This window comes from Ursus arctos, unplaced genomic scaffold, assembly GCF_023065955.2.
Source record: "Ursus arctos isolate Adak ecotype North America unplaced genomic scaffold, UrsArc2.0 scaffold_1, whole genome shotgun sequence".
NCBI lineage: Eukaryota > Metazoa > Chordata > Mammalia > Carnivora > Ursidae > Ursus > Ursus arctos.
The window spans coordinates 34,579,203-34,602,313 of NW_026622763.1; the positions used below are offsets into that span (position 1 = coordinate 34,579,203).

Sequence of the window (23,111 nt, forward strand, 5' to 3'; positions counted from 1 at the left end):
AGAGATGCAGAAGGGCACTATATTATTCTTAAAGGAAGTATTCAACAAGTGGATATGACAATTATAAATATATATGCCCCCAACAGGGGAGCAGCAAGATACACAAGCCAACTCTTAACCAGAATAAAGAGACATATAGATAAAAATACATTAATAGTAGGGGACCTCAACACTCCACTCTCAGAAATAGACAGAACACCCTGGCAAAAACTAAGCAAAGAATCAAAGGCTTTGAATGCCACACTCGACGAGTTGGACCTCTTAGATATATATAGAACACTACACCCCAGAACCAAAGAATACTCATTCTATTCTAATGCCCATGGAACATTTTCAAGAATAGACCATGTTCTGGGACACAAAACAGGTCTCAGCCGATACCAAAAGATTGAAATTATCCCCTGCATATTCTCAGACCACAACGCTCTGAAATTGGAACTCAACCACAAGGAAAAATTTGGAAGAAACTCAAACACTTGGAGACTAAGAACCATCCTGCTCAGGAATGACTCGATAAACCAGGAAATCAAAAATCAAATTAAACAATTTATGGAGACCAATGAGAATGAAAATACAACAGTCCAAAACCTATGGGATACTGCAAAGGCAGTCCTAAGGGGGAAATACATAGCCATCCAAGCCTCACTCAAAAGAATAGAAAAATCTAAAATGCAGTTTTTATATTCTCACCTCAAGAAGCTGGAACAGCAACAGAGGGACAGGCCTAATCCACGCACGAGGAAGCAGTTGACCAAAATTAGAGCTGAAATCAATCAAGCAGAAACCAGAAGTACAGTAGAGCAGATCAACAGGACTAGAAGCTGGTTCTTGGAGAGAATCAATAAAATTGACAGACCACTGGCAAGACTTATCCAAAAGAAAAGAGAAAGGACCCAGATTATTAAAATTATGAATGAAAAAGGAGAGGTCACGACGAACACCACTGAAATTGGAAGGATTATTAGAAATTTTTATCAACAGCTATATGCCAATAAACTAAGCAATCTGGAAGAGATGGAATCCTTCCTGGAAACCTATAAACTACCAAGATTGAAAAAGGAAGAAATTGGTTTCTTAAACAGGCCAATTAATTATGAAGAAATTGAGTCAGTGATAAACAACCTTCCAAATAACAAAACTCCAGGCCCGGACGGTTTTCCTGGGGAATTCTACCAAACATTCAAAGAAGAAATAATACCTATTCTCCTAAAGCTATTTCAAAAAATAGAAACAGAAGGAAAGCTACCAAACTCATTCTATGAGGCCAATATTACCTTGATCCCCAAACCAGGCAAAGACCCCCTCAAAAAGGAGAATTACAGACCGATTTCCCTAATGAATATGGACGCCAAAATCCTCAACAAGATACTTGCTAATAGAATCCAACAGTTCATTAAAAGGATTATCCACCACGATCAAGTGGGATTCATACCTGGGATGCAAGCGTGGTTCAATATTCGCAAATCAATCAGCGTGATACATCATATCAACAAGAAAAGACTCAAGAACCATATGATCCTCTCAATCGATGCCGAAAAAGCATTTGACAAAATACAGCATCCTTTCCTGATTAAAACCCTTCAGAGTGTAGGAATAGAAGGTACATTTCTCAATCTCATAAAAGCCATCTATGAAAAGCCTACTGCAAATATTATTCTCAATGGGGAAAAGCTGGAAGCCTTTCCCTTAAGATCAGGAACACGACAAGGATGCCCACTCTCGCCACTATTATTCAACATAGTACTAGAAGTCCTTGCAACAGCAATCAGACAACAAAAAGGGATCAAAGGTATTCAAATCGGCAAAGAAGAAGTCAAAATGTCTCTCTTCGCAGACGACATGATACTCTATATGGAAAACCCAAAAGAAGCCACTCCCAAACTATTAGAAGTTATAGAGCAATTCAGTAACGTGGCGGGATACAAAATCAATGCTCAGAAATCAGTTGCATTTCTGTACACGAATAACGAGAACGAAGAAAGAGAAATCAGGGAATCCATCCCATTTACAATAGCACCAAAAACCATACGTTACCTTGGAATTAACTTAACCAGAGACGTAAAGGACCTTTATTCTAGAAACTATAAATCACTCTTAAAAGACATTGAGGAAGACATAAAAAGATGGAAAGATATTCCATGCTCATGGATCGGAAGAATTAACATAGTTAAAATGTCCATGCTACCCAGAGCAATCTACACTTTCAATGCTATCCCGATCAAAATACCGAGAACGTTTTTCAAAGAACTGGAACAAATAGTCCTTAAATTTGTATGGAACCAGAAAAGACCCCGAATCTCCAAGGAACTGTTGAAAAGGAAAAACAAAGCTGGGGGTATCACAATGCCGGACTTCGAGCTGTACTACAAAGCTGTGATCACAAAGACAGCATGGTACTGGCACAAAAACAGACACATAGACCAATGGAACAGAATAGAGAGCCCAGAAATGGACCCTCAGCTCTTTGGGCAACTAATATTTGATAAAGCAGGAAAAAACATCTGGTGGGAAAAAGACAGTCTCTTCAATAAATGGTGCTGGGAAAATTGGACAGCTACATGCAAAAGAATGAAACTTGACCACTATCTCACACCATACACAAAAATAAACTCCAAATGGATGAAAGACCTCGATGTGAGACAGGAATCCATCAAAATTCTAGAGGAGAACATAGGCAGCAACCTCTACGACATCAGCCAAAGCAACCTTTTTCATGACACATCCCCAAAGGCAAGAGAAACAAAAGATAAAATGAATTTATGGGACTTCATCAAGATTAAAAGTTTCTGCACATCCAAGGAAACAGTCAGAAAAACTAAGAGGCAGCCCACGGAATGGGAGAATATATTTGCAAATGACACTACAGATAAAGGACTGGTATCCAAGATCTACAAAGAACTTCTCAAACTCAATACACGAGAAACAAATAAACAAATCAAAAAATGGGCAGAAGATATGAACAGACACTTTTCCAATGAAGACATACAAATGGCTAACAGACACATGAAAAAATGTTCAAAATCATTAGCCATCAAGGAAATTCAAATCAAAACCACACTGAGATACCACCTTACGCCAGTTAGAATGGCAAAAATAGACAAGGCAAGAAACAACAATTGTTGGAGAGGATGTGGAGAAAGGGGATCCCTCCTACATTGTTGGTGGGAATGCAAGTTGGTACAGCCACTCTGGAAAACCGTGTGGAGGTCCCTTAAAAAGTTAAAAATTGAGCTACCCTATGATCCAGCCATTGCGCTACTGGGTGTTTACCCCAAAGATACAGACGTAGTGAAGAGAAGGGCCATATGCACCCCAATGTTCATAGCAGCAATGTCCACAATAGCTAAATCGTGGAAGGAGCCGAGATGCCCTGCAACAGATGACTGGATTAAGAAGTTGTGGTCCATATATACAATGGAATATTACTCAGCAATCAGAAAGAATGAGTTCTCAACATTTGCTACAACATGGACGGCACTGGAGGAGATAATGCTTAGTGAAATAAGTCAAGCAGAGAAAGACAACTATCATATGATTTCTCTCATCTATGGAACATAAGAACTAGAATGATCAGTAGGGGAAGAAAGGGATAAAGGAAGGGGGGGTAATCAGAAGGGGGAATGAAACATGAAAGACTATGGACTATGAGAAACAAACTGAGGGCTACAGAGGGGAGGGGGGTGGGGGAATGGGATAGACCGGTGATGGGTAGTAAGGAGGGCACATATTGCATGGTGCACTGGGTGTTATACACAACTAATGAATCATCGAGCCTTACATCGAAAACCGGGGATGTACTGTATGGTGACTAACATAATATAATAAAAAATCATTATTAATTAAAAAAAAAAAAAAAAAAAAAAAAAAAAAAATAAATAGTTAATATGGCTTAAAAACAGAAATTCCTGCCTTATTTATCAGAAAATGGGAACCCAAGCTGAACTACGTATGCTAAACATTATGCCCCTGAGAAACTAGGGATAAGCAGGAAAGTCGATATTAAAAGCTCCTAATGCAGTGTTTTCAAATGATATAAATCAATCTTGTGGTTCCACTCACCTTTAGGAAAGCTTCAATATGGCAACTTTTGTTATCCTTTATTATAGATTTAAAGCCCCATTAGCTACTTGCTCTTCCTGGTGGCTGTAATAATCATAGCAGCAGGAGCTACACTACTCCGCAGCCGATTTCCTCTTAATAGCCTCCAGGATGCACATCTGCGAACCATCTTACCACATTACACAAATACTTCATTCTTGACAACCCACTCTATCCTCCACATATCCTTTCATGCTGTATGCATATGCTCGAAGGAGTTATAAATTCCAGCTCTATCCCAAATTATCTTTCCTCTTGTGAGCTTCTCCACATCATCTCTTTGTTACACTCTAACAAGGATATTGCCATCTAATACTTTCAATAATATTTGATATTGAATGACACTATGTTTCATGGGTTCATCTCAGCAGCTAGGTGACACAGGATACCTGCAAAAACTACAAAATACAGTGGTTTCTAGCACGATGTGAGGGTTGACCACATACATCTGCAGACATGGACATACAGTCCTATTATACTAAAGCCTGAAGGAACCTCAGAGGTCACTAGCCCTCCCCACTTAAACCCCCATTTTGCAGACAGAAAAATGGAGGTCCTGGGAAATATTAAGTCAGTAGTCATTCCTGTATTAATACTGGTTTCCCAGAAATTCATTAAGTCAGTTATTTGAAACTTGGTACATATTTTCTCAATAAGGAACAATGTTACAACAGAAAGTTAGACTCCCAGACTACCTACAAAATTGTACTTAGGATAGCTGATGGTAAAGGTAGCGCAACAATGGGGATATACTTAAAGTCACTGGACTGTACACGGAAAAATGGTTAAGATGGTAAATTTTAGGTTATATGTATTCTATAATTTTTTTAAAAAATTGCAATTTAATCCATCACATGGTTAAAACGTGGTAAAAGTGGAAGGAGGGGGAGGAAAAGAAAGAAATTCTGATCATCTTGCCTGGGTCCGCATAAAAAGTCCTTTCTTGAGTAAACGTCTGGCTAATTGCTTTTGCAGCATCCGTCTGCCTCTCCGTCTACCACTAGCTCCCAAAATTCTCTTAGGAAACTGGTCTCAGTTCTCAGCCATGACGGGGTAACCCCAACCTCGTCCCTAGGAGGGGCCAACTACTGACTTCAGGCAGTCCCTTAGCCACAATGTTGGTTCATGTGCTGTTTCAGGCCAATAAGATTCAAGTAACGTGTATGCGCACACGAATGCACGTGTGTGTCAACGCGCTATGTGCAGTGTTTCGGGGGAGGGTGGTGCTTCTGAAAAAACAAGCAAACAAAAACCCCTCTTCCTTCCTGCTGGAGCTATCATAAGAGAGCCTCTCTGCTCCTCTGAACAGGGCAAGGGACGGATGGGAGATCCTGAACCACTGTGGCTACTGCCGCCACCATGACAGGGGCTAGCTGAGGTCTAAGTCAGCACACAGAAGTGAGCACAGAAGAGCAGGCAGTGTTGAAAGAACTGCACAGAAAGGGAGCAGAAGCCCTGATGACGTCATGAACTTCTGGAACAAGCCATACACGAAGCCTGTCAGACCCACACCTGAACTTTTCTCTTGCATGAGTCAATAATTCTGTATTTTGCCTTAGGCAATTTGTGCTGAGTTCCTGTTTATTTGCAACCGAAAGAGTCCTAACAGATACAGTTCCAGAACAAAGCTTAAAATGGACCAATTTCGAGCCCCATTCACTTCCCTTTCTGAAACCATCTCCCATGGGTCACTGTCTCTCTCCTCAGGCACCCAGGGCCCTCCTTCTCTCCAAAGGTCTCCATTCTGATACCCAACCCAGGCCTGCACTAACTCCCGAAGTCAGTCAGCACCCAACATCACCTTCCCCTTTCCTCTTGCTTCTACTATTCACCTCCCAAATACAAATTCATAAAGCAAAAATAAAGAAAACAACATCAATTAGTATGAGTATGTTATAGCAGAGCCTAAAAAGGGATTCAAAGTGTGTCTGTGTCTGCATCCATTTGTACAGGGCAACAAGCATGAGAGCTGCTGATAGACACAAGTTTTGTGTACAGTCCTGGGGCAGATGGAGAATAATGCCTGCTCCCCAGTGGGACCCTACAGAGGGATGCAGGCCAAAAGTACAGAAGCGGGCTTTACAAGGGACTCTTGGACATGCAGGGCACAGGAAGTGCTACTCAAGTGCCCAGGGGACCGAGTGTGACCCAGAGTTGAGGACATCTGGAACACAGCTTGTCCAGAGAGGCTGAGGAGCATGGTGCTGTGTGCCACCTTCCAGGTTTTGCCTGAGAAGCAGCATCCTAGCTGGCGGAAAGCAGTGTTGTCACAGACAGAGCGACTGCAGGAGGAGAAGCCTTCCTCAAAGGCTGTCACAGCAGACATCAATGAGGGACAGAGCTGTGAGCACCACTGGACTCACAGAAATAATGGACAAGATATTAGGAGGGAGGTGTTGAAGTCCTGTCGACCTACAAGCAGGAAAGCTGAACAAGTGAAATGGAGGTTATTAATGTGTTTCCTTACCACTTCTGCTCCTCCTTCTTGTCCCACATGCTTCCTGTCCATACAGCCCCACAGGCTGCTGGGGCACGGGGACATCCAGCTTACACAAAGGAGAATCTAACAGGTGAAGACTCAAAACAGAAGGCCAGTGAGGGGCACCTGGGTGGCGCAACTGGTTAGGTGTCTGAACTCTTGGTTTCGGCTCAGGTCATAATCTCATGTGTCGTGAGATCAAGCCCTACATCGGGCTCCACACTCAGCAGGGAGTATGCTTAAGATTCTCTCTCTCCCTCCGCCCCTTCCCCTGAGCGCACTCTCTCTCTCTCTCTCTCAAATAAATAATTTAAAAAAAAATGCCAACGAATGCCAGAGAAGGCGGTCTGGAGCCATATTACAGAGCTTTGTGGGGAAAGGTTCTAGAGGGGTTTGACAGATGGAAAGATCATCATCACGTGGAAATGGTGAGACCTTCCTCAAAGGGAAGGAATGGCGTGACTGAGTGGGTGGAGGAGAGAAAGCGTGGTTTGAGTTCAGGTCTGGATATGTGTGCTAGTAGTAAGGGCAGAGGGAACAAGTTAAGATGGGAAAGTGGGGGAAACTGTGAGCAAGGACAGACTCAGGGAGCCTGGGGTCTTTGTTGGGGAGCATGTCTGCTTTGTTGTGGTGCACCTGTAAAGGATGGGAAGGTGAGCCTGTTTGTAAACAGTAAGTCAAGCTACAATACTGTATAAATGACTACAGCCCCTGAAGACGCCTGGGAACAAGCAGATTTTTCAAATAGGCTGCTCGTTAACCCAAATCCTCTTGAAACTGCTTGGACTTCAGTGGAGGAAGAAGAAAAGCATTCCATTGTGTTAAGACAGGTGTGCCGGGGCAAAACCCCATCCTCTCACCCTGCGCAGGCTCCCTGTCCCGGCCCCAGCTCCCCAAGTGCACCCAAGGGTCCAGTCCGTTTCCAGGCCACGTCCTGCCTCTGGACAGCTGTCTCTTGGTTCTTCTCAACTGCGGGAGCCACAGCTTCATGGAGCCCTACAGGGGCTGTTTGCTGCTGCTGCCCGTGCTTTAAACAAGGCCACAGTCGTGGTGGGAGGCCTATCCAGGTGGATGTTTTTAGCACATTTATAAGTTGGCTATATTTAGGTTTTGTCTGCTTACGCTTTTTAAATCACCTGCATATCCGCTAAAAAAATAACACTAGTGAATGTACTTAATGCCACTGAATTATACACTTAAGATTGGCTAAAATGGTAAATTTCCTGTTATGTATATTTTACCACAATAAAAAAATAAACAAACATGACTTTTTAAAAACCCAATCTCCTTTTTTTCCCCCAATTAACCTTTTTACTCTTTTTACGTATAAATAGTAAACAAAATACTGGAAAATATGAAATTTGCATTTTGTTGGGTTAGTTTAAACCCTGAAGATCTCTACTGTTGTAGAAACAGCAAGTAATAATCACACCCATGGTACAATTACTCTTACAATGTGTATTTGACATCATTTTTATTGATATTATTTGGTTTAATTTTCATTTTATAGGATCAAAAGAAATATTCATATTAAAGTAAATTAATATGACAACGAATACCAAATGAAAAACTGAGCCTATCCTACCAGAAGGTCTCCCGACAGCACAGAGACCAAAAGAATAAAAAATATCCCCCAAATTAAATCACCCCTCAAGCTTTCTGAAATTAGCAGAGAATATTTGCAGCTGACCTATTTCTCTCCCACACGACTGTGTTGATAATTGACTTTTGTCCCCCAGGGAAGTGCTCAAATATAATTGAGCAGCACCTGCCACATAGAGAGTACAGTTTTATATACCCAATAATTCCCATAAATATTGTACTTAACTTGGGACTCGAGCACTCTGCTTTCTCCTTAATTGTATCTCCCAAGGAAAATATATTATAATTACCAGAGCTGAGTTTTTATAAACACCTAGATAAAATTTTTAAAGTATTTTGGATTATAAGTATCCAAGACATTTCTATGATGAAAAATTATTGAAAACGATGGCAGTAGCTACTTATATTGCTCACTTTTTTAATCCCAGTGATCTCATCCTATTATATAAATCCGCTTCTGTAGATGAGAGTCACTCAGTTTTGTTCAATCCTGATGACAAGGAGGCCAAGGTCAGGGATTTGATTTCCATGCGGGTCAAATAGTTTTGCCCCCCACAAAATTCGGTTTTATGACCTGAGACTGTAGCTCTACAATGAATATAAATACGATCTACCCCATTCAACACCATGACTTGAAAAGCTCTCTGGAACATAGGCTTAGGGAAGGCAAGTCCCTTTACACACGTGGGCCACCATCTGCACATTTGGACTGGGGGCTATAACTTGAAACCCTCAGGCTCGTGTAGAGAATATGTTAATGAAAAAAAACCGAAGCCAGTCACAAAAGATCACATTTTACTATATGATTCCAGTTATATGAAATGTCCAGAATAGGCAAATCTATAGACATAGAGACTAATAGGTTAGTAGTTGCCTAGGGGTGGGGAGGAGCATGGAGAATGACTGATAATGGGTACAAGGTTTCTTTGGGGGTGATGAAATGTTCTAAAATGAGATTATGATGGTAACAGAATACAGCCTCTGATTTCCTGAAAGAATAACTTCCCCTTCTCGGTTGCACGTGCGCACAAGAGGCCAAATAAGAAAGCCATGCCTTTGGACATTCTAACCCTAACAGCGATCATTTCACCCACCTGTGTGATTGGGAGACATAATCAGCATGTTGAGTCATTGACACCAGCACTGGGGCATTTGAGAAGAAAGTAGAAGGGTATGATAAATTCATTTACATAATAAGTTACTATGCATTTCCATTACTGCTGGTCTTTCCTGCACTAAAAAAGAAATTGCAAAAAAAGCTTTCCTAAGGAGTTTAAAATTAGTATAATAGTATAATACAGTGAACACTACAAAAAGTCATCATTTCTAGTGATTCTGACAACCCAGAAAAATGCAGATTCTTTTCAGGTTTAGGTTTACAAAATATTTCCTCTCAAAACAAACACTACTGCCACAGCTATTAAACTGCAGCCCCGGAGAAAGATGCCTCCACCAGCAAAGAACATAAAATGAGAAATAAAATAGGCCCGGTTTGCCGTCCAAATGATTACAGTGAAATGATCAGAGAGATTCAGGAGACGTCACAGAGGCTGTACAGCCCCTATCGAATAATGCTTTTAGTACGTAAAGTACAAATGCTGAAAGACATCCCTTTAGAGTCAAGGAATCACCTCTGCTCCATTCATGTGTGTCGTAAGAAAGGACATACTCAAGAAAATAGGAAAGTTTGCAGACGGGCTCGCTTACTCCAGTGAATATGAGAGCTATCTTCAAGGAATTTCAAAGCCAGCTCTATATTCCAGCCAGGTGTTCAGGAAACATCAGCCTTTTCTGGTTCGGAAAGCAGGTTGCCATAGCACACAGCTTGTCATTAGAGTTACCTGAAAGCCCTAAAACTATTCCCTTAAAATTGAATAATTTAGCCTTTGCATTAATTTTGGCGTCTAGCTCTAGTCCTACCTCCACTCCCTGCCCCAGTTTATGTGGTTAAATCCACGTACAATTGCTGGTGTGTTGGTCCGTAGTCAAGCTCGTAACAACTCTTCTAGAACGAAGGGTGTTGTCTACCTCAACGTTCTTCTGGATCACAAAGTACGAGGGCAAGCAGGGCAGTACCAGCTGCTCGGATCAGAATGTGTTTCTATAGGGGTTCTTTGTGGGTAAGACTCAGCAATTTGCTGTATTCTAACCTGCAGAGGTACCATAAAGACAGTGTGTGATTGGGGAGGGTGAAGGAAGAGCTCCACATGGCCCCACAGAGGAAATACTGGTGCAACGCCCTGGATTCAAAGGGAGTGCAAACCGTCCAGGGCCTGTCTCAGGCACACCCTGCTGAGGGACAAACTCAGAGGATCCATGCTGCTGAGGCCTGTAACCGTTCTGGACACACACAGTCCTGCTGGGAAGGAAGCTCCAGCAAAGAGCGAGCAACAGGAAGGAAGGTGCTATCCTAGGAAACACCCCGCTCTCAAGTGTTGCCTAAAACACAGCATGCAGAGGCCTGACGGCAGAATGGGGCCTGCATACCCCTCTGTGCACATGCCTGCACACACTTCTTAGGGTCTTCAGTGAATCTGAGTGAACTGCAAGCCGGCTCTCCCTGGTTTAGGGCTGACACTTTCTCGGAGTCTGAGCTGCCGAAACGAGACCAAGGAATGGTCAAACTAAGAGGAAGGTGAGGAGTTTGGCTCATGCTACAGCATCAGCCAGAAAAGATGGGTCAGAACTAGTATCAGCTGGGCTCAGCTACCCCAGCTGAGCTGGCAGACTCACCAGAAGCAGAGGGCCTGGTTTCCACAACTAGCTACAGCACGTGGTTTGACTCCACCACCTTCTCTTTAGTTCCACCCCTGCTTTTTCCCTTGATGATCCAACAAGCAGGCTCTGCTCTTTAATACCCAGGGATGGCACCGTCTGGGATGGCAGTAGAGTCATTAAAGAGAGAGGGCCACAGTAAAACCAAGGTCCTTTTCAGCTTAAGTGTCCACACAGTGTCCCATACCTTTCTAGGAAGATTAAAATTTCAATCAAAATTCATCTAAGTTTCCATAAAATTCCACCATCCTAAACTGAAGGAGAAATAGTTCTTTATTCTACAAAAAGGAGAATTCAGGGAACTCTGTGTGCCAAGAACAGGGACTTGGAGAAAAGCACAAGTGACTGGTTCACAGGTTAGCTGCCCAGGAGCTGGATTTCTCAATAAAGAGCGTCGTAAATTCAGTTCCATGTATTCAAGCCCCAGAGCGAGAACAAAGCAGTTTGCCACAAGAGGCAGAGTTCTTTCTTGGTTTCAATTTGGGAAGATGCATTCCAGATAAAATTCACACAGGAAATAGGTGTGAACTTCTCCCTCAGGCTCACTGTATTATCCCACTTAGCTAGGAAGTTTACTTACAGAGCAAGTAAAGACTTCCAATTTTGTTAATGAACACGAATCATTACTGTCTTCTAGGCAGCTACAACATAATAATGGTTGCGCTGGTCCTGTCCGGGTTCCCTCAGATTCATTTTCCCCTTTCTCTGTGCTGCTTTCTATCTCGGGAGGGCCAAGGGCCTGCGGGCTGCTTCCCAGGCTCCCAGTCAGCCGGCTTCCAGCTGGGCTCAGCCAAGGGCAGGTGCACCAGGAGTCTGGGGTCTGGGGGGCAGAGGGCAGAGTATTCCTCCTCATTCTCTGCCCTCAAGTGGCTTCTGTAGTAGAAGCTACATCTCCTCTGTCTCTCTCTCTTTTTTCAATTGAGGTATAATTGACAAATAACATTATATTCATTTTGGGTGTACGATGTAATGATTCAATATTTCTATATATTGCAAAACGATCACAAGTTTAGTTCACATCCATCACCATACGTAGTTACCCATTTTTTTTCTTGTGATGAGAATTTTCAAGATCCACTCTCTAAGCAACATTCAAATATGCAATGTGATATTATTAACTATAGTCACCATGCTGTACATTACATCTGCCATTACTTACTTTATAACTGAAAGCTTGTACTTTTGACCCCTTCACCAAATTCACTCATTCCCCCACCCCGGCCTCTGGCAACCATTAATCCGTTCTCTGTATCTATTAGCTCAGTTTTTGTTTTTTGGTTTGGGGAGGCTTTTTAGATTCCACGTACAGGTGAGATCATACAGTATTTGCCTTATTATTTGACTTATTTCACTGAGCATAATGCCTTTAAGGTCCATCTATGTTATCACAAATAGCAAGATTTCATTCTTTTTGTCTGAATTACACACACACATATATTTATATATGCACACACGCAGCAACTTCTTTATGCACTCATCCATCAATGAACACTTAGGTTGTTTCCATGCCTTGGCTATTATAAACATTGGCTGCAGTGAACATGGGGTGCATATATCTTTTCAAGTTTGTGTTTTCGTTTTCTTCAAATCAACACCCAGAAGTGGGATTGCTAAATCATATGGTAGTTCTGTTTTTATTTTTTTGAAGAATCTCTATACTGTTTTCAACAGTGGCAGCACCAATTTACATTCCCACCAACAGTGCACCAGGGTTCCCTTTTCTCTACATCCTCACCAACACTTGTTTTTTGTGGTTTTTATTGTAGTCATCCTAACAAGTGTGAGGTGATGTCCTCTGTGTTTCTTGCTCCCACAAAACAGTACACCAGGGGCTCCAGCATCTACCAGGTGACTCTGGCCCTGGGTTCCAGTAACAGTTTCCTTGTCCTGCTAGCCTAGAGGTCACAGTGGCTTCTGGCTGTCGCTAACCTACAGGGTTAGCTTCCAAGCTCTCGCATCACCTGTTTAACCATATCTCTACATTCAAGTCCCTCAGCTGCAAAAATCACAAGTAGTTTTGTTTCCTGGTTAGACTCTGGCTAATACAATGACTACTAACCATGCAAACAAAAATTTCACGAACCATGCAAACAAAAATTCCATCTCATGGTAAAATTAGGGGAAAAAACTACAGTCTCGAGGTTCTCCAGTTGTTGCTTTGTTCTTCACAGTAACCATATAAATTAGGAATACTTCTAGGATCGGGGCACCTGGTTGGCTCCATCAGTTAAGGGATAGACTCTTGATTTCAGCTCAGGTTGTGATCTCAGGGTCATGACACTGAGCCCTGCATTGGCTCTGCAGTGAACGTGGTACCTGCTTGGGATCCTCTCTCTCTTTCTCCATCTGCCCCTCCCTGCTCCTGCAGTCTCTCGCTCTTAAAAAAAAAAGAAAGAATATTTCTAGGATATAAGAGGAATAAGCTCCAGATTCCTTTGATGTGTCCACATCTCTGTGTTTGTACGTCTGTCCTGATTATACAGGGATGAAGTGTGTTGTGATGGAAAAACTGGAGGCAGGTCCCTTTGTCTCAGTTCTACTACTGATGTGATGTTAGTACAGCCTGTATGTCCTTGGGTCTCCTCATTCATCTGAAAATGAGGAACCGAAGTACTTTCCCCCTGCAATGTTTTCCGTTCTAAAATTTTGTGATTCTAAGTTTATAGATGAATTTTGCATATATATACGCCTCTAGGCATATGATTATTCTTAGAGCTATGCACAAAGCACACACCTTCTGTTGATGAATCTGCATTTTATTGGAGAAATGTATCTCCAAATTATAACCCAAAGAATTTTTTGCCAGCTTGTTTTATTATAGTATCAACTTAGTAACTAAATATGTTTTCAATCTCTAAATACAGTGTGGGTTTACTGAATTATGATCACGATCATTTGATTAGCATACTTAAAAAAAGCCCAAGGTTCTGTGATCTAAAGTAGATGGTTCCAAACATGGCTGCAGTAATAATATGCTCTTTTGTAAGGTGACCTTGCTACACCCCATCAAAACAGAGTCCACTTCCTCTGCCTTTGAAACTGAGTGAGTCCTTTATTTTGATTTAGACACTGTAACAGAAGTGATGGCATGTAGCTTTTAACAATAGGTTTTGCAAAATCTGCAGCTTCATCCTTTACTTCTTGGGATGCCCCTTCTTGGGACCCAGCCACCATGTTGTAAGGAAGTTCAAGCAACCATGCTGGGAGCCCAGGTGGAGGAAGACTGAGCCCCCTGCCAAAAGCTCCAGTCAAGTTCTCAGCCAGCAGCCAGCACCAACTGCCAATGACACGTGTGAGGCTATTTTAGATCTTTCAGCCATGCCAGTGCCCAGATAACACCACACACTGGGCAGCACACTGAAATTAAAAAAAAAAAAAAAAATTGTTGCTTTAAGCTGCTAAATTTGGGGAAGTTTTGTTAGGAGGCAATTTCTCCCCATTAAACACAGAGTTTAATGTTAGAGCAGAACCCCATGCCTAAAATATATCAAGCTAGTCCTCCATCCATCCGTTCCTTCATTCATTCAAATAAATATTTATTGAACATCTACTACCCTAAATGCTGAGGATACAAAGGAGACCAAGTGCAGACCTGTCCCTGCTTATTATCTGGATAAGGGACAGGCATTAACAGAGAAATCTAATTATCGAGAACCGGCAAAATGCACTCTGGAATGAGGTAGGTGGTTAAGGAACCGACGTCATCAGAGAGATGAGAAAAATAAGTGAAGACTAGGGGTGCCTGGCAGGCTCAGTTGGTGGAGCATGCAACTCTTGATCTCGAGGTTGTCAGTTCGAGCCCCACCTTAAGTGTAGAGATTACTTAAAAATAAAAAACCTTAAAAAAAAAAAGAAGTAAAGATTAAATTTAGGTCTCAAGGAAGATTTAAAGTTAACTAGGCAGAAGAGAGAGCAAGAGCCTTCCACAGAGGGTTTAGCATGTGCAAAGAGCCTATGGCAGAAGGAAAGGTGGAGCGTTCAAGATCTGCGTCCAAAGCTAAGAGATCATGGTTCAAGATGAGGCTGGAAATTAGCAGGGACCAGGCCTTGTAAGTCTTGCAGTCCTTATAAGGGCAGCCTTAACAAGGAGAGGTCAACAGACTAATCATACTCTGATTTTCTCTTGGAACCCCAGTGGGGAGAAAACTGGGAGCAACCTGAAGGACTTCATCACACAAACTCTATGTGCAGTGACACCCAGAGTATCTCAATATTCAGCGCACACTGGCATTTTGACCACACCATCATTCCTTGCTACAGTTCGCTATATGACGTGCATACACCCCTGTCTCCATAAGTGGATTACAAAATCCTTTGGGTCCAGGGGCTCTGTCTCATTTATCTTTTCATTCCTCTTTTATAGTATCTAGCACAGTGCTGGGCACTAGCAAACATTTAATAAGTGTTTCCTAAAATTTTAAAACATGAATAAATAGGGGCGCCTGGGAGGCTCAGTCGTTGAGCGTTTGCCTTCGGCTCAGGGTGGAGCCCTGAGTCAGGCTTCCTGCTCAGCAGGGGCGTCTGCTTCTCCCTCTGCCTCTGCTCCTGTGCACACACGCGCACGCGCTCTCTCTCACAAATAAATAAAATCTTAAAATAAATTAAATAAATAAATAAAACATGAATAAATAATCCATTCACAAATAGTCTGTCAAAAGTGATCTCCTAGGAGAAAATTCTACAGGCTCATTTGGAAAGCCATTCCAATGATAGCAACATTCTTAAGAAAGTCTTGCTGTAAAACATCATTCCTTCCCTGATTATAGCAGTTCTTGAGTTTCTTCCTCAGCGACGATGGAGAACAGTCCATCACATTTCCAAAGAATTCCTTTGTGTACGCTCTGAAGACCATTACTGGGTCACCCAGCTCTCTCTTCTTACAGTGGCAAAACACTTCATCTTCTCACCTCTCCTCAAAGAAACCATTTAGTTGTTCCCTGGATTCATTCCAAAATCTCCATCCCTCCTCGATTGTGGAGGCCAGCAATCTAGGAGCCCACGAAACAGGGTCAAAGATGCCTGAAGGACTTTGTGCTCAGTCCTCAGAGTGGAGGCAGGCTCTCTTTCTCAGTTTGTTTGTTTTCAGGCCAGCTCGCATATGTACATGTATGTGTATGCACGCACACACACAAACACTAAAACTTTTTACCAATTTAAAGAATAAACAGTTTTACTGGTGAGTTTGCCAACTGTCCTCTGCTCTTCACCACCAGCCCCATCTTACCCATCTGATTTGACATTTCATTTTTTTGTGGGAGGAACACTTTTCCTCCCTAATTTTGTAAATAATCGGACATCAGAAATGAGCAACACTATCTTGCTGGCATTCCCACTGTCTTCTTCATGTGTGAAGGCACCACACAGACTGTGAAATATCACCAAGAAATTCCATCACTCCAATATATCAAGAATTCAAAAACAACAAATCGCTGGTCATTGTACAAATAATGAGGCTCTAATATCATAAACAGCTTGTGTGCTTCTCCAAAAAATATTTTGTTTTGGCACTCAGGTGAAAACTCTTCAATTTTACTTCAAAAAATACTGTTAAATTCCATTTGCAATAACTTTTCATCTCTTGTCAAAGAAACAAAAATCCTCAGTTATTTCTATTGTAGCCATTTGAGAAGTCTATATTATGCCATTTAAGCAAGATCATGTGTAGGATACTCACTGAACTGTAAGTGCTCACAAAAATTATGTATTATTTTTGCACAGAAAAAAGGAAGATTGTGTATATAACACAATTACAACTAATTCCTAAATTTAAATTAGACCATTTTATTAAAGCAACAAATCCCAGTTTCAGAAAAACTAATGAAATATATTTGTTCTAAAAATGTGCATTGTTTGGGATGCCTGGGTGGCTCAGTTGGTTAAGCGGGTTAAACATCTGCCTTTGGCTCGGGTCATGATTCTAGGGTCCTGGGATCGAGCCCCACATCCGAGCCCCACATCCAGCTCCCTGCTCAGTGGGGAGCCTTTATCTCCCTCCGCCTGCAGCTCCCCCTGCTTGTGCTCTATCAAATAAATAAAATCTTAAAAAATATAAATAAAAATAAAAATCTGCATTGTTTAAATTACTCCCAAAATTATTAGCATGCAATACTTTTTACATTTTTAAGACAATACATAGCAACACACTTAACAAGAACTTATACATGCATTAATCTCAATCATTTATTTGAGTAAATTGAGGAAAGAATATTAGAAAAATAGATTGTTTCGTTTGTGGTTGAAGAGTAAAGCGTTAGTGAAGTGATAGTGTAGATTAACTCAAAAGTTTTAGTCAAACAGTTCACAGAATACTCTGCTGTATAATTAATATTTCTAAGAATTTGCAACAAAAAAACACTACCAAAAATAGGCACCCACAAAATAAACATCAACAAGATCTCAAAGAGTCACATAAGTCAAAAATGTTTTAAAGATGAAGAATGTCTTTGCTTTATCAAATACACAAATGATCTGAGCAAGCACTGCAAAGGGGATAGAATGCACTTTTAGAATGAATTCAAGACCCAAAATATATTTATTTTAATAATGCAATTGCTTGGTGCTCACTGAATTAAATAGTAGTAGTAATAATTTGCTTGCAGAAAATGAGTATCTGCATAATAAATATTATCTAAATATGTTTTATGAACTCTTAGAAGAAGTCTGAGTCCAATTTTGAATCTAAAGCCCATTTGTTGTAGACAATCTGTTTAAATTGATGATAATCACTAAGGATACACACCGCAGCTGCCATCATTGGTTAAAAACACATTACACAATGCTCTGAGTGACCTAGAGGGAAAAGAACTTCCCAAGGTCACTCCAGCAGCCCACAGCAGAGCCTGGGATAAAAGAGTCTTGGGGCCACGACCAAAGTATTTCTAAGTCACCCTGAAAGCACACACCTCCACAGTTTCTGTTCCAAAGAAAGATCAAGGTGATTCACTTTTGCATGATCTCCCTAGCACCCAGCAGCAATGTAGAGATGGTCTCATTTACAGCACATGGACAGTACAAAAATGAAGGACCAATCTCCTATGTCAAGGTGAAAGAGACCTAAGCATTCAGTTAACCGGCGATCTTTACCACACACAACACTCACTAGAACCACGCAGAAGGAAAACAACCACTAAGAAAACAAACGTTAAGTGTAGTACCACCCAGACCCCGGCACTCAGGGCCAGCCTTGGCTTATTTTGATTTAGCCAGATCTGGGCAGTTCTCCCCTAGTTAAGCGAACCAAAGAAGAGGTCCCAAGCGACACCAAACTTTCTGTTCAAAGTGTCTTTCATTTGACCAGACCTCGCAGATCTCTCCCAAAACCTTGACAGAGAAGAGTGTTCGAAATAGGGCAAAATAGCAGAGACCACTAACTCTCCGCCAAATCAAACCTTGTGCCAGGCCCCAGGAGCTCTGGTTACTCAAAGTCAAGTACACGACTTGAAGACGTTTCTCCACACACAGAAAGCGCAATTAGAAATACTTTCAGTCTTAAATTCAATATCCCTGCCCTAAGCCAGGTCTCCACCAACTTGCGTCCGCCAGCACGAACTTCAGGGCGGTGCGGGGCCGCCTGGCCGCCAGGACTTCGGGCGCAGGAGGCTGCGGGAGAAGGACGCAGCGGGAGCGCCGCGCCCCGGCCGGAAAGAGCGCGCAGGGACCGCCAGCGCTCAGCTCTCGGACCCCCGCGCCCGGCACCGGGCCTTCTCCCCAATCTGCCCACCACCCCACCCCACCCCCGCCGCCTCCCCGAGTCCGCCTCCTACCTGTCTGAGGATGAAGCTGGTCGAAGTGGTGCTGCCATCGGATCTTTTCAACCTGCTCCTCCGGGTCGTGGTGCCTCGGGCCACCTGGACTCGACACACGGGGCCAGAGAGAAGCCGGTGAGGACCGAAGCGTGGAGCCGGGCAACCACCCCGGGCTAGAGTCCGCCTCCGGACCAGCTCCCCGGGGTCTCCCAGAGCCCGCACCCCAGTCTCCTCAGCGGTGCCCACATACAGCCCCCACCCCCACCCACCCACCACAAGCCTCGACGGCTGAAAAGACGCCCGCGAAGAGCAGCCCGCGAGCACCCACCACATCCATTAACAAAGACTGTCGGGGTGCGGGGTCCGAGTCCCCGGCATCGGCTGGGGAAGGCTGCGGGCTCCAGAGCTGGAGCACTAAGACCGACGAGGTGAGGAGGTGGAGGACAAGGAGGTAGAGGAAGAGGAGGAGGAGACAGAGGAGGAGCCGAAGGAGAGAGAGACGCGGAGGAGGGGTGGGAGCGCGGGGCGGCAGACTCCCAGGACTGGGGGCCCGGAGCGGCCGGCAGGAAGGCGGGGCACCCTCGGGCCGCCGCGGCGGGGGGAGGAGGGGGCGGTACCTGAGAGGCGGGGGAGTGCGGTCCGTCCGCCGGCCCGTTCTTGGCATTGGAGGAGGACATGGTTCACGGCCTCATGGCGGGTCGGTGCGCGGTGGGCGGTGGGTGGTGGGCGGGCCGGCCCCCGGAGGCTCTCAAGGGGAGGAGAGGAGGGCGGCGGGACTTCTCTACCGGGCTGCGGGACCCGCGCCGGCTCCCGGGCTCCCTGCCCGCACTTTGGAGAGCGCGACACCTTAAAGGGACCTAGGCGCTTCCCCCGCGCCCGCAGCGGGATCCCGGACAGCGGCCCCCGCAGACGGAGGTCCCGCAGAGGGGGCTTCTGGGGATTCGCCTACCCGAGCGGATCGGGAGAAGCGCTCCCCCACCTAGCGAGCGCCTTACATCAGAGCTTTCCAGAGGATGAAGGGAGGGGGAAAATCTGGGATGGGGGTGGGAGGATTAAAATAGTCTGCACAGTTTCAAATGAGACAAAGGTGGCACGGTTCATGAATCAGGACTTGGGGAGGGACGCTGGTGCAATGTGGCAGGGAGTGGGAAGAGCCGCCCGGGCGTGTGTGTGTGTGTGTGTGTGTGTGTGTGTGAGAGAGAGAGAGAGAGAGTGTGTGTGTGTGTGTGTGTGTGTGTGTGTGTGTGTGTGTGTGTGTTCGGTGCACTGGAATTTTAAAAGGACAAGAGCAGAACCTTCCTTCCGCGACTTCACTCATCAGCCCGCTGTGGTAAGGCATGGGGGTTTGTGGTTTGTTTTTTGTCCGTGTTTTTATATTGTTTTGTCAACTACAGCTTCACAACCCCGAGCCACACATCCAGGCGGCCGCGGGAGACCCTGCCAGCCTGAGTCTGACGGGAGATGCAGCTCCGCAGGAGATTAGCGTGTCCTAAGGAGTTTTGAAGGTCATGTTCGACCTGCTAAAAAGCAAGAGTTGGCCACGTGCCTCCCATTTCTACACGGATAGCTGTTTTCAAGGGAGGAAACTCATCCTTGAAACCATAAACAGTCCGTGCCATTGTTGCAACCCTTGGTTTCCTCCCGCACATACAAGAGATTAATTTGAAATCAATGCAAACTATGGAGAAAAGGAATTTGAAGTAATAAGAAGGAGGAAGAAAAATATATGAGAATTCAAAAATAAAGAGACCCGTTTATCTATAGTTACTGCGTGAGAAACCCATCAATAAAATATACATAATATCTCAAACTGCTAAATCAGCCTGTCACCTTACATTCTAGTATTATTTTTGATGGAAACTGCCATGTTTAACAATTGGCTGATTATTGAGGTCCTGATTATATCTTACCACCCCCCAAACACTTCCTTTCCATTCCCGCTTTCTTCACTTAATCCAGACATTCATTTCTTTCTAACAGTCTAATAACTAGTCTCCTTGCCTCGGGGCTCTGTGCGCGTGTGTGTGCACACACACACACACACATACAGCATTCCAACTACACACTACAGGCAAAGTCATTTTCCTAAAATCTCTTTGCCGAAGTCATTCTTCTCTAAAAAGCACTCATTGCTCTCAGCAGCCCACAAGACAGGTCCAACAATCCTGGTCCAACAAACAAGCCCCACTTTTCTCCCCTGCTTTCCTGGTCACCACTTCATTTCTCACTTAATTTCTTCATAGAGACTTTCCAGGGAGCAGGCAGGTCTACTCATTATTGCTCAAACATACCAAATACAATCCCACTTAAGCACTTCTGCCTTGGAATGTACCCTACCTCCAGCCCACCCACCCAGCTGAATCCTACCTTTTCCTCCAAACCTACCCCAGCCCACGCTTTCTACACAGAACCTGAGCACTCCAACCTGGATAGTTTTTCATGCCTATGAAAAACTGGAGTACTTATTCCCTGGGCATTTAGTATAGACTGCCTTGATATATTAGTTCTCTTTTTATGAAAATCGCCTAATTTCCGAAATAGAGTTTTAGCTTTTTATCTTGTATTTGTATACCTTACATATAGTAGATATTTCCTAAAGTTTATGGGTAGTGGTATGTCTGCCAGTGCAGAACTCCTTGCTTTAGTTACCATCGACTCAATCCATTTTTAGCTCTGAGCCATTTTAATAACTGATATTTCATCTATCTATCTATCTATATAGAATGAGTTATGTGGGCACCAAAATTTGAGTTTTCTGGTGTTCCACTGCCCACAGTCACTGACTTTAAGTTATGAAAAAAGAATCTACAGCAGCATGACAGTGAGGAGCTCTCCATCTATCCTACAGCAAAACTGGTGAAAACTGTTGTTTTTCTTTAATTTAAATCTCTGGAATGGTCCTGAGGGTACACAACAAATGAAGAAACATTTATTCAAGAAAATTCACTGAAATTCAGTAAGAAAAGTGAGAGTCTGTGGTATCTGAACCAAGAACCGCTCCCTCCTTCCCTGCTACCACCCAGCTCAGCAAGAGAGAAACTCCATTCCACACTGGTGCACCCTGGAACTCAGCACTTCCTCGCCCATCACCTCCAGCTCTTCCTTGGAGGGACAGGATATCAACATTTATCATCATGTCCCACATTCTTGTTGCTGAGGTTAAATTCCCATCAAATACAGCAGAGAGGAGTGGGCTCCCTTCTTTGGCCCAGCCCCCACTTGTGGGATGGAGCCTCGACCTTTGGCACTGTGCCGCTGAGAATACTGGGGCCCTTGGGGCGCCTGGGTGGCTCAGTCATTAAGCGTCTGCCTTTGGCTCAGGTCATGATCCCAGGGTCCTGGGATGGAGCCCCATATCAAGCCCTGCATCAAGCCTGCATCGGGCTCCCTGCTCCACGGGAAGCCTGCTTCTCCCTCCCCCACTCTCCCTGCTTGTGTTCCCTCTCTCTTGCTGTCACGGTCTCTCTGTCAAATAAATAAATAAAATCTTAAAAAAGAGAGAGAGAGAATACTGGGGCCCTACCAAGTGCTCAGCTCCTAAGGGGGGGGGGGTGTCACTCAAAGAGAGGTACACCATTGTTCCTGCCCCTTGCACCAGACCTGAAAGAATGACATTGGACCCTTATTTTGTATCACATACAAAAATTAACTCAGAATGAACCAGAGATCTATGCGAAAGAGGTAAAAATGTAAAACTATTGGAAGGAAATATATAGGTAAGTCTTCATGACTCAGATTTAGCATTGGATTCTTAGATATGACACCAAAGTACAAACAACAAAAGAAAAAAATAAATAAATTGGACTTCACCAAAATTAAAAACTTTTGTACTTCAAAGGGCACTGTCAAGAAAGTGAAGGCACCCCACACAGTGGGAGAAAATATTTGCAAAGCATATATCTGATAAGGGACTCCCATCTCTAATACATATAAGGAAATCTTACAACTCAGTAATAAAAAAAAACAAATTTTAAAAATGGGCAAAGAGGGGCGCCTGGTCGGCTTAGTGATTTAAGCCTCTGATTTTTTATTTTGGCTCAGGTCATGATCTTGGGGTAGCGGGATCAAACCATGTATGGGCCTCTAAGCTCAGCTGAGAGTCTGCTGGAGATTCTCTCTCTCTCCCTCCCCCTCTGCCCCTCCCTCCATGCTCCCATGCTCTCTCTGTCTCTCTCTCTCTCTCCCCCCACCTCAAATAAATAAATAAATCTTTAAAAGAAAAGATTCTCTTCCTGGCCCTCTGCCCCTCCCTTACACTACCCCTACCCTCACCCTTGGGCACTCTCTCTAATTAATTAGTTAATTAAAAATGGGCAAAGAATCTGAATAGACATTTCTCTAAAAAAGATATCCAAATGACTGATAAGCACATGAAAAGATGCTTGACATCATTAGTCATCAGGGGAATGTAA

At 43.6% G+C, this 23,111-nt stretch overlaps 1 protein-coding gene across 1 annotated transcript in view; it reads right to left on the bottom strand.

The window, feature by feature from the left end:
• CACNB4 (calcium voltage-gated channel auxiliary subunit beta 4) overlaps positions 1-19,100 on the bottom strand; it is a 238,636-nt gene extending 219,536 nt beyond the window's left edge. Inside the window, exons 1-2 of the mRNA XM_026492797.4 lie at positions 19,028-19,100; positions 18,718-18,801 (exon numbers count right to left, since the gene is read on the bottom strand). Coding sequence (XP_026348582.1) covers positions 18,718-18,801; positions 19,028-19,036 — 93 coding nt within the window. The 5' untranslated portion in view covers positions 19,037-19,100. The remainder of the gene's footprint in view (positions 1-18,717; positions 18,802-19,027) is intronic.
• Between the last annotated feature and the right edge of the window lie 4,011 nt (positions 19,101-23,111).